Consider the following 12,668-nt stretch of genomic DNA (forward strand, 5'->3'; position numbering starts at 1 on the left):
ATTTATAGGCTGAGATTTATACTGCTCTGTAATTTTATTTTTCCTTTATAGTTTTCTTAAGAAATGATAGGGAATGGGGACTAGACAAGTGACTGCTTTGTTATAGTAATGTGCATGTAAAGAAACTGCCTATGCTAATTCAAGGTGGTACCTTCATTGAAAATTTTAATCTTTTGCGAGTTACCTAGAACACTATGAGGTTAAGTGCCTTGTTCAGAATCACAGAGTCAAGAGGGGTCAGAAGAATTTTAATCTAGATCTTATTGGCTCTAAGAATGGCATTCTACCCACTATGTTAGTAAGCAATGTTACAATAAATAATTCCAGAAATCATTCAAATTCAAAGCCTCAAAACAATACTAAACCTGCCAAGTAATACCGAGCAACCACAGCACTGAATGGAAAAACTTACATTACAAAAAAAGAAAAAGAGAAAGGAAAAAAGAGTGCCATTGGAAATCAGTCATTTTTACTTTATAAGTTTTTCTCTAAAAACATACATAAAGCCTCCAAAAGGAAAAACTTAATTAATTCTCTACTTATCATCATTTTATTTAGCCAGCAATAAAATTTACAAAAGTTTAGTATTTTATATGTAAATATAGCGATATAATTATCTTTCCCAAATATGCCTCTAATTATACTTTTCTAGAAACATGTCAGAATTAAATTTTTTCAGTAACCTGAAACTTGAAAGTGATTAAGTATTTCTGAATTAATGTATGCCAAATGCCATGTTTAGTATACCGACCAAACAAGAAATTTGGTCAATATTTTCTTTATATTTTGTACAATTTTAGTTCAACTTACTTTCTAATTTCTTCATGACTAATTTGATGTTATTTAGATGGTAAAGTATAGTAAAGATGCCATATTATATTAGTAAAGGTTGCCTTTTTTCTTGAGACAATATCATAGATTTAAGACTGCAGAAACCATCTAATCCAACTCTGTCATTTTAGAGATACTATGTAAGGGACAAGCAAGTTAAATAACCTTCCCAAGATCACAAAGGCAGTAGGTCTAAGAAAGAGGGCTGACTTGACAGTCAGGGCTCTTTCCATTGTATAACAAGAAAGATCTTATGTAAAATCATGACTATATAAGGCTTAAATGTGAAATGTTTACATTGTTATAGCTTTAAAAGAAAAATTAGAAAATTATCAATACATAGATTTGGGTCTAAAAATTTATGCTTAAACTAAGCTATTTCCCCATCACAGAATCTAAGATTCTGAAGGGCTCTCAGAGGTCATGGACTCTTACATGTACCCTAACGAAGAACCCAGCCTCAGGCTTAAAATTTCCAACGCTAGCCACTGTGATCTTTCCTCTTTAAAGTTCATTAACAAAAATATGCCTCCAACCCCGCTAATTCACAGTTCATTTTTGCCAAAAATATATTCCTTCGCAATATATTCATCTCCTGAAATTGATTGGGAATAGGAAGAAGACATTTTTCAAGATTATTGTTTGACCTTCCCAGAAAAAAGAATGCTATTAAACAGTTAAATGCACATTTAAACATTTATAACCATATTATTATAAATGTTTCTTAAAAATAGTACTTACCAGGAAGTAATCTAATTTTCAAAATCTGAGATTCTTCTTTTAAACCTGGTAGAATAACCTTCAGACTAAAGTTCTGTTGAAAAAAAAATTTAATAAATTAAACACTGAATTTATAAGGATTTAAATAATACATTGCCTCCAAAACAATCTGAGCTATTTGATGTTTCAATGATGTTTCAAAATTAGTATCAACAGAAAATACAGTAATTTCATATTTACTAAAATTGGTGTACATCCATATAAAACATGCAGAATAAAGCTGATTCAAATTATTTAAGAACCAAAATTAGCACTGAATATGTTTCAGGTGAGATAAGTAAAAAACACAAGTAACTGGAACGGATCAAAATATTATCATCTTTGCTTGCAACCTGTTACCTATTTACATGACTTTTCTAATCACTAATGAAAAAAGAGTCTGGAAAACCTAAAAGCGTATGTGGATTAATAACATATAACTCTAATAATAAAATAAATAGTATTAGTGCCTTAGATAAGTAAAGTTCCCACTGGGGAAAGGGACTGGACCTTTGATTTCACTGGTAGAGGCATCCAGTGAGAAAACTCCTTCAACCAATGTAGTAGACCCACTTCAATAATTTAGAGCTGCCTGGGTCCATGAGAAATGAAGTGACTTTGCCCAGGTTTACATGGTATTTGCCTGCAGCCAGAATTTTTCCAAGTGCCCTACAAAAAAATTTTTTTTCCTGGAAATTGTTAACCTAGGAAGGCTTATATAGTACTCCTAATTTACCTACACTCAAATACATGCTGGAAAGAAAGTGACCTCCTACAATAGTGAAATTTTTTTTTATAAAGTACATGCCAAAGTAATTGAAGGAATTACAGAATGTTAGAGCTGGAAAGAACTTTAAAGATCTAATCCAACTCCCTCATTTTACAACAAAAGCAAATAAGGTGTAGAGAAGCAAAATACAAGGAAAAAGTCTGAAGTAGAAGGTACAAATTATTTGGTTTATGGAAGGGTTTCATTTCAGAGCTGTTAGTCTCTAAAAGCCTACTTTAAAAGTCACCTGAAACTAGCATTTCCTTAGCTAATTTCTTCTCTTATCCTCCCTCTCCTCTTTTACCTTGTCCAATACTATATGTATGGATGGATACTTGAAAAATTTTGAACAACTTGTTTTTCCAAAACATTTTGTTTTAATCATTTTCTTGCCTTTCCATCCCAACTGAAAACACACACACACACACACACACACAAAACCCCAAACCCATTATAAACCTGTATAGTCAATAAAATCAATTTCCACATTGTCAATGTCCAAAAACCTGCCTCATTGGGCATTCTGAGTCCTTCAGCTCTTATCAGGAGGTAGGCAGCATGTTTTGACATTAGCTCTGGAATCCTGTTCAGTCATTATACTAATAAGAGTTCAGCATGATGGCCCTCCATCATATTTACATGCTATAATTTGTTCATCCATTCCCCAATTTATGGGCAGCTCTTCAGTTTCCCATTCTTTACCACCTCAAAAAGTCCTATCAATATTTTTGTGCATTGTTAAAGTTTGTTTTGCTTGGGATTAATCCCTCCCCTTAAACTACCCTCTTCATAACTTTTTCCTTCCTTCCCACTTATCCTTCCTATTTCCCCATGGAGTGAAATATGTTTCTATTCCCAAGTGGGGGGGGGGGGGGGCGGGGAGAGAAAAAGAGAGAGAGAGAAGAGAGAGAGAGGGAGGGGTGAGAGAGAGAGAGAGAATAAATTCTTCCTTCCTTTGACCAGTTTGGATGAGAGTGACACTCAAGTATAAGCTACTCCCGTACCCCCTTCCTCCTCTGTACAAATAACTTGAGCATGTAACATGAGATAATTTCCCCTAACCTTCTTTTCCCTTCCCCAACATCCCTCCAGAGTATTTCTCTTCCTCTCTCTTTCCATTCTTTTCTTAAGATAATCAAGATATAATAGAACTACTCCTGGGACTTTTCTAATAGACTCCATGATCTCTGATAATGACAGAGTTCAAAGGGGATACATTTATCATTTCCCCTTATTTGAATGTAAGCAGTTCACTCTTGTTTAGTCCTTTATCATTTTTCATTCATGTTTACCTTTAAATGTTGCTCTTCACTCCTCTGTCTGAACATCCTTCAAGTCCTGACTAAAATCCCAACTCGTACAAGAAATCTTTCCCAACCCTAGCGCAACCCTCTTCTTCACTGTTTCCTGTATTTCCTGCATGTAGCTTATTTGAAAGTATTTGTACATATTTGCTTGCTGTCTCCCTCATTAGACTGTAAGCTCCTTCAGGACAGGGAATGTCTTTTGTCTCTTTTTGCACTCCCAGGACGAAGCACAGTGCCTGGCATATAGCAGGAAATTAATGTTTATTGACTATTACTAACTAGTCTTTTCATCAGCAATGCTGCAAGTCTTCTATTTCATTGAAGATCCATTATTTCCCTGTCTTGGCTCTAAGTCTCTGTACTGTGTCTTCTGGAATTTCATATTCCAAGTTCTTTGTCCTTTTATATTGATGGCTGCTAAATCATTTGGGATTCTGACTATGGCTCCTTGGTACATAAACTCTGACTACCGGCAGTTAATTTTTCTTTGACTTGGAAAACTTGGGATTTTGGCTATAATGCTCCTGGGAGTTTTCATTTGGGGGTTTCTTTCAAGGGAGCAACTGGGGGATTCTTTCTATTTCCATTTTGCCCTCTGGTTCTAGGAGACAGGACAGTTTTAAAGTTTCTTGAAATATGACGCTGAAGCCATTCTTTTGGTAATTAGGCATTCAGAAAAACCAATGATTCTTCATCTTTTTTTCTCCTTGATCTGTTTCCTGGGTCAGTTGTTTTTGCTACAAGAGACCTTACATTTTCTCCTATTTTTCCTGACTTTTTACTTGGTTTTAATATTTCTTGTCTCATGAAGTCACTGGCTCTTGCTTGTTCCATTCAAATTTTCAGGGAGTTTCTTGCTTGGGCAAGGTCACCAAGCTCTTAATTCCCTTTCCAATTTTTTCTTCTGTGGCTCTCATTTCTTATCCAATTTTTCCCTCAAGCATTCTCACTTCACTGATAAAAACTTTTTTTTACTCTTTTTTTTAAAAATTCTTGTTCCATTTCATCCAAGAATTCTAGTTGAGTTGAACACACTGCGTTTTCTCTGAGGCACTACTTGAAAAGGTTTTGGGGTCATCCTCTTCTTCTGGGTTTGTGTCTTGAACATCACTACCACAATAATACCTTTCTATGGTGGTACGGTTACTCATTCTTACATGTATTTTCTGACTTCAAACTTGACATTAGGGCCAGGCTCCATACCCTTCTGGAGGGAAGGTCTGGGCTGCTCCTGTTGCTGTTTTCTTAGGGTATGGAGTATGATGGCATTCCAAGATCTCAGGGATAGGGGAATGTACAAGCTTTCAGTGTTCCCAAAGGGGTCTGAATGAGGGCAAAGTCTGATTGCTGATCCCTGGTCTAAACTCTCCAAGTTCCTGACCTAAGTTTGTGTCTGATTCAGCCCCTATCAAATCAGCTAAAAATCTTTGCTGGATCAGAGAAGCAGGAATACAGGCTTTCCTTTGGTCTGTGACTCCTACTCTAGTTATTCCTCTCAAATAGGGCAAGATGCTAGAACTGAGACTCTGCCCATGAGCTATACCATTGCTGCTGCTGGATTCTGAACTTCCAAAGTTATCACACCCCTGAGGAAGTCCCCTTTTCATTCTACCCCAGATCTGTGACCTGGTAGTACATAGTGGGTGGCAAAGCTACCAGTTGGAACCTGTCCCTGTTATAGTAACCTGGTGTGGGTCTGGGGGTGCCCTAGTCAAAATTGTGCAGCTCCTCTTGCACTGTTGCACAGTCTCTCTCTTAAGAGTGATCAGCACGTGGCACTGTCCTCCATTGATCCCAGTCCTTAGTTACCTGCAGATAACCCTATCTGCCTCTCTACATTTGTAATGACAATTTAGATTTGAAGATCTTTCCCACCTATTAATAGGCCCATGTGACCTGTTTATGTCACAGGAAGCCTAAGTCACATGTGGTAGGAGGAGCTTGATGAGAGGAAAAGGAAAGTGTGTCACAGGAAATGCAGAGAGAGAGCAGTTAGAGCTGAGGGAAAGAGCAGACATGTGCTGTGCTGTGAGTATGTGTGTGGGAAAGCCTCAGCAGGGGGGCAGGTTAAAGGATGGCAAGGCTCCATGCTGTGATATTGTGTTTTAAGTTCCTTGCTGTTATGATAAAGTGGGCTTACTGGTTTTGGGAGCTGCTTGCTCCCAATTATGGGATTTGGTTGTCTGGTGTCTGAATAAATGTTTTACTTCTATCTTCTATATGGAGAGTCTCTCATATTTTGCAATACAGAACTACGTAGGCATATTCACAATTATCAACAATGTTGTGTTTGTTGCCTGCTCATATGACACTAGACTGGAAAAAGAACTCACTATGAATTTTTCTGGATTTTCTCACCAAGATTCAGTCTGTTGCATTTTCTAGATCTCTTTGGAAGGGTTTTTAAAAATTAGCTAAACTTATATGACCAAATATGAAATCTGTCCAAGAAGAAAAATTCGGGCTCTGCCCGCCCCCCAATAGTTTATTCAGAAGAATGAAAAGAACTCAATTTTAAGAGATTTGTTTTGGGAGATAATTAGGGAGGAAGCTGTAAATAAGCTTGGTAAAGGTTATGGTAACAATGCTAAGAGAAACTAGGCTTAGGAAAAGCAGCTAAAATCACTATGTCAAAAACAATGAAGAGAATTTTCAATTAATCAATTCATTTCGTCTCTTTTTTTCTACTGTAACAATATTTATTCTAAATAACATATTTCCATAGCAAACAACCTGGACTCACTAGCCCTCGTGTATTCCAGTTTCTTAAGTGCTAAGAAATTGATCACATATGAAACTGATATCTTTTCAAGTATCAATCATTATAGCTATTCTAAGAAATGTTCAAAAATCAATAGAAGAGAAATAAGAATATTTTACCCTCATATGATATTACTTCATCAATAACTTTTTAAAATAAATAACATTAAGATACATGGCTTACCTTGCCTTGATAAGGGTTTACGTGGCCTTTAGCAGTAACACCCCTAATTACACAATTTGGTCCTTTGCTTATGTCTTCATATTGTAAAGACAAGCCACTGTTTTTAAAAAAAAAAAAAAAAAGAAAGTTACAATTATTCTCCTAACGCACCTACAATAAAAGTCTAAGAGTATCTGTTTTATGTATTCTTAAGTCCATGTTGTGGATTATAATGCAACCACATTCAATATTACCAATTCCTGACCAATGTGACTAGCCAGTGACAGAATTAGCCATTTCTACAATTGGTCAATTAATTTAATTGAACAGAATATATCTGTATTCCACTCTATAAATGTTGATTCACCATGACTAGCTTTAAAAGCCAACAAATTCATATTGTGCCTTGTATGCCTACACTGTGCAAAAAAGCATTGTAAAAAAAAAAAACCCATAAAAGCTACAATATAGAATCTTTGCATATAAGCATGATTTTATGCTGCAGGAGGGAATTTATAAAGGTTTTAAAACTACCAAACAATACAAGGCAATAAATAAATCATCTAGGTGTCTACTCAACAGGACAGGGAACCTGGAAGGAATGGGCCCACTGCCACTAGGAAGTGCACCAAAGCGTACAAATACAGTGAGAATGCTGGGTATCCTTCAGCAAAGGTAGAAACAAGAGTCACTTGTCCATTCAGAAGGAGAAAGAGAAAGAGAAGCACTAGCAAGAGGGTTGGCAATGGAGTTTGAGTAGCCAGACATAGGGGAGGGAGAAAATATCCCCACTTGACACCAGCCCTAGCTAGAACTATCTACGAGACTTTAAAATACTTATACAACAGAGGAATGATTTAAGTAAGTTTAAGTAAGGTACTAGGGAACCAGAAGACAAGATATTCGCTACCTAACAAACGTGAATAAGAGATGCTAAAATTTAAAACATTATTTGAAACTTAGTGAAAGAACAAAGTTAAGTACAGAATGAATATAATGAAGAAAGAAAATCATAATTTTCTCAAATTACCTCGCTTCAAGAACTGGCTTAATATCAGTTGCCAGTTGAGTAGTATGACCAAATTCATCCTGCAACTCCAGAGGAATACTAAATGGGACTCCAACACGAAATGGAGGATCCAGAAGGCCCACTGAAAATTTCTCTGGTTTACCCTCTTTCATAGAAAAACAATGAGTTGAAAATTAACTTTAATGAATATCTTTTACAATATCAAAGTAGTAAAATAATTTTGACATGACAACTATTGTGCAAAGTCATTTATAAACTGTCAATAGTTATCTTAAGAAAAATCTGGTAGGGTATTTTTTAATCCATAAGAACTTAAGACACTGATTTTCTACAAATGTAGCTGAGAATAAAGACTGATTTTTTAACATCTGCAATGCTGAGCAATGTAGCTATGGCAAATGCGAAAGAATAAAATTATATTCAAATTTCCAAACAAAGAATTGTTTTTGCTTTTATTTAGTTTGGTGAGAGAATAAATACCCACTAATCACTCCCAGATTACACTAAATATAGTCAATCCTCAAGCATTCTCGTAATTTTAATAGTAACTAATTTCATTTTCACACACATTTTCACACACATTCATGGCGATGCAGAGTAGACAAAAAAATGAGATGTGATACCTACAAGTGTATAGAGTAGCTAGTATTCTACTAGATGCTCACTGGTCTTGTTCACCTTACCATGGTAAAGAGCTTCCCACCCACTCATTGCATATTTTCATTGTTTGCCTTTACAAGTTTTGTGATGAAATTATGCCCCCAAAGCGTAGTAAGAGTCCTTTGGGATCTAAGGTGATATCAAGACCTTTCCAGTCCTGGCATCCTCTGATAGCAGCAACTAGTCTCAGCAACCTCTCCCTTGGTTGTCAGACTGAGGACAAGGTAGAGAGGTTTCCAGCAGATACTATACGTTTACAGTACAACACACTTACATTGCCAAGACACAGTGGAATGTAAGGTTAACAACATAAGGTTAAAAAATGTTTTCATTTTGAGAACTTTATTTGCTATACAGTATTTATGGTACTACAGGTTTCACATAATTATGAAAATGAGTATTGTCTGAAGTCAATTTTTTTAAAATTGAGATATCACAAAAAATCACAGAATTCTACATAATCACTGGCAAGAAAAATGTTTTGCATGTTACCAATTTTATTTGTGTACTGCATTTTACGGGTTATTTCACAATTACTGTTACAAAAAATGAATATTATCAGAATTAATGTTTTGTTATAAATAACTGTATGCAGAAAACTCTAATTTCAGGGATCTCTAGTGAAAAATTGTAGTTTTTGGTGGTTGCTGGACATTAACCCCATTTTTCCCACAGGTTCAACATATCAACATTTGTGCTTGAGTTTTGCACCACTTTCTAGAAATAGTGCTCCCGTGAAAGTTGAGGATTGACTGTACTTGCAAATGCTTTCATAGTCAATAACATTCTAACCTTAAGCAGGAATGCTTTTTGATGTGCCAGTACTACTACAGTGACTCTAAAACTCAACTGTTCCCTGCAGATTAAGAATGTGACTGAGACCTATCTGAATGGAGAATTATAGAATAGATCTAACTGGATAAAACATGATGTACTCAATGTCGATTATTTTCTAAATGTAAACTTATATGAGTATCTCCATATCTTAGAAGTCTTTCTCCCATTTTATTTTAAAATGGTATTTCAGTGAACTAAAAGAATTCAAAGGAAATTCAAAGTTTTACTTACCTTTGACAGAAAATTTAAATGTTTTTGACGGCAATGACCGGCCTGCATAAGTGTCTGCATTACTTTCATTCAATACGACTTGCAATTTTAATGTGTAATTGCCCAGTTTTTGAATATTTTCTGGATATAAGATTTTAAAAAAAAGATTATTACTAACCAGTCACCAAAATGTTGTTAAATCTCTTAACATGTGAAGAATAACTCACCCATTTTCTTGAACCAGTAAGGCCATTTGCCCCCATGCTGACTGATATGTGAAATTATTTCTTTATTCCCACTTGAAGCTTAATCATCATAAAAGAGAGGGAAAAAGGTACAATTATAATCAAGAAACCTATACAAGAGCTGAAATTATGAAATCAGACGATAAATTCAATATAGCTTCATTTATTCATTTTTAACAAGTCCCAATCAGAAAATATCTTGATAAGAAAGCCAAACAGCAATAATGAACTTTCAGTCATTTACCAGAATTTCTTTAATAATAATGCTTTTATTTTTAACATTAATGCAAATCATTATAACTAGTTTTTTAAAGCTATAGCATAGCTGCATTTCTTTTTATCACCAAAAAATATTTCCCACAAATAAGCTACAATCAAAATAAAAATTGTTTAATTTTGAACTTACTGGGTATATTAAACAAAAGCCTTCTTAAAATTATTTTTCAGAATATCAAGAAATACAACATTGCTGTTATATGTAATATGAAAATAGAAAAAAAACTTATTAGTGGATATGTTAGAGACAAAAGAAATAGTTCCTAATTAAACATGACTTTTTCTCAAACTTGCTAATCTCTGGACAAATGTACAAGGACACTTTTGTCTTTATTGTAGAATATTTTGTTTTAACTGTAAGCATATTTTTTTTACCAGCTAATACAACACTTTAAGGGAGAAAGAGAGAAGGAGATGTAGAAGGAGATGGAGAGAGAAAGCGGGAGAGGATGAGTAAGTGTAGGAAAAGAACAACTAGATCCTTTACTTTCACGCTAGCTTACAAGTGAAAATCCAAGGGATGAAAAGGCCAGAAAACATGTTAACCATGATATTCCCTCCTCTACTAAGTTTTCCATTGCTCTAATTGAGTGCACGTGGCCCACATATTCGATCTGAACCATTTACCAAACTTCAGAGAGGATTCAAGCTAAGGCAAACACGTATGAAGTGGCCTCCGTACTTTGTTAAACCCTCCTTCCTTCTACAGTTTAGTGTCAAAGAGATCATATAATGAGATATAGGACAACAAAAACTCCAATTGTATGAACCAGAATGACTTGGTCGTTTTTGTTAACAGTACTGAAAATTCTTATAAAATTAAATCTAACAGAGCCTAGTTCCATAAAACCAAGCATTATTAGAGAAAGAACTTAGCAGATCTCATCTAGTCTAATTCCTTCATTTTTTAGGTGAAGGAAACTGATGATTTTCCTAAGGAAACAGCAAATTAGAGTCAGCTGGTTTATGAGAAGCTATTTACAGATGTTCAAAAACCATATTATGCAGCTTGTCTCTCCACTTACATTGTTAAGTTCCCCAACAAGGAAAAGGTCTTCAAATTCTCCGCACTTTGATAGTTTGGTGCTGAACATACACTGAGTACACAGAAAATACTAATGAACAGGATGGGCTTATTAGAAGAGACTATGTCTCAGAGAGACGCCAACCTTGTACTCTCATCAAAGAAAAGCCCTCAGGAAAAAGTGAACTCTGCTATCAAGCCCTTTCAAAACCATTCTTGGGCCATCCTTCAAGACATACTATGTGATAAGCTCTTTAGCCAAGATAGTGAGGCTAGTTTCTTGGTTGTTGTTGTTGCAGGGATGGGGGGAGAATAGGCAGAGAGATATGCAAAAGCTAAGACTTAGGAAATTAGACAGTAAGTAATACCTTAATTCTGGCCCTGCTAAAAGTGGGTCATTGGAAGGAATCAAGCACTAAACCCTCTTAGAGGCCAGCTCTGCTCCTATACCTTCACTTCAGGATGACAGATGTTGGGTAAAAAAATCTAAAAAAGGATTTTAAAGGTCATCAAATCTTCCTCATTTTACACAGGAAGAAAACTAAGAACACTGGAGTAAAACTATTTCCTTCACGTCACATAGCTAAATAATGGTGGGGTCAGACTAGATTCCAAAGCTACTGACTCCTAGTCCATAATCTCATAAATACAGTCCTCTTTCTTGGCACATCCATAACCCTTCTCTTTTACTTACTGACCCATGCCAATCACCTCTTGGTCAATCATTACAGCATCTCTTTCTATTATGATTCTGCCTCATCACTAGAGCCCATGGTCCAAATCCCAGTACAACTCAACACCACCCCCACCCAGATCTCTTTCAAAGGCTTTGTTATGATCAGGTCATAGTCAGAATAGCAGGTATGGACGCAGCTCTACTGAATTCAAGTAACATTTTTTTTGAAGCTACGACAATCAAAAATCCTAAAATGGGGTGTATTTTTTTTCCAATTGCAATGCCCCAACCATCACTAATCAGTGAATACTTTCTTTGAGCCGGTGATACCACTATTAAGTCAATACCAGAAAGAGGGAAAAGTACTCACATGTACAAAAACAGCACCTCTATTTGGAGTAGCAAAGAAGTGAAAGTACAATCAAGTTTGTAGCTGGCATTTTCATACAGTTCAATTAAATAACATCTTTTAAACTCTTATTATGTGCAGGGCATTAGCTAGGCACTGGTGAAATAAAGATGAAAATAGAGTTCATGACTTTAAGGAGATTATATCACTATTGGCCTAAATCTTCCCAAGAAATCAGAGGAAAAGTTCCTAAAAGCTCCATTAATATTTGATGAATTTAAAATTTGCAATAATTTGCAAATCTATACTACCTCTGAAAAAAGTAATAACAAAGTTACAATGTCCATTTGTTTACTTACAATGCAAAATAACCTTGAGCTCAACTAGTAGTTTCTTTGATCCTCCATGACTTGTACCAGGAAGCTTTTGCATGGCTTCTCCTTTCTTATTCAGTATTTCAATTCTTAAAGCACCTATATATCAATGAAATATTAAAGGAAAAATAAGATACATAAAGCTACAAACCAAAAATCTCAAGTTAATGGTTACTGTTCAATCAGTAGACATTTATTAAATGCTATATGCTAGATATAGTACTACGGATACAAAAACTACCTCTCAAGGAGATTATATCAAGGAAGACAAAACATTCATACATAAGAATATACAGTGTATAAACACAAAACACATACAAGATGGTTTTGTAAGGTAGGGCAGAAGCACTTGGGGGAGATCAAGAAATGTTTCATATAGAAGGTGATGCTGGAGCTTA

General features: G+C 35.3%; 1 protein-coding gene across 3 annotated transcripts in view; it reads right to left on the reverse strand.

The window, feature by feature from the left end:
• SMCHD1 (structural maintenance of chromosomes flexible hinge domain containing 1) overlaps window positions 1-12,668 on the reverse strand; it is a 167,285-nt gene that overhangs the window by 98,614 nt on the left and 56,003 nt on the right. For all 3 annotated transcript variants that reach the window (XM_036755134.1, XM_036755143.1, XM_036755153.1), the window contains exons 17-22: window positions 12,256-12,369; window positions 9,554-9,631; window positions 9,348-9,467; window positions 7,620-7,764; window positions 6,611-6,707; window positions 1,573-1,645 (exon numbers count right to left, since the gene is read on the reverse strand). In XM_036755134.1, the coding sequence (XP_036611029.1) occupies window positions 1,573-1,645; window positions 6,611-6,707; window positions 7,620-7,764; window positions 9,348-9,467; window positions 9,554-9,631; window positions 12,256-12,369 (627 nt within the window). The remainder of the gene's footprint in view (window positions 1-1,572; window positions 1,646-6,610; window positions 6,708-7,619; window positions 7,765-9,347; window positions 9,468-9,553; window positions 9,632-12,255; window positions 12,370-12,668) is intronic.

The sequence above is a fragment of the Trichosurus vulpecula genome, chromosome 1, assembly GCF_011100635.1.
Source record: "Trichosurus vulpecula isolate mTriVul1 chromosome 1, mTriVul1.pri, whole genome shotgun sequence".
Taxonomy (NCBI): domain Eukaryota; kingdom Metazoa; phylum Chordata; class Mammalia; order Diprotodontia; family Phalangeridae; genus Trichosurus; species Trichosurus vulpecula.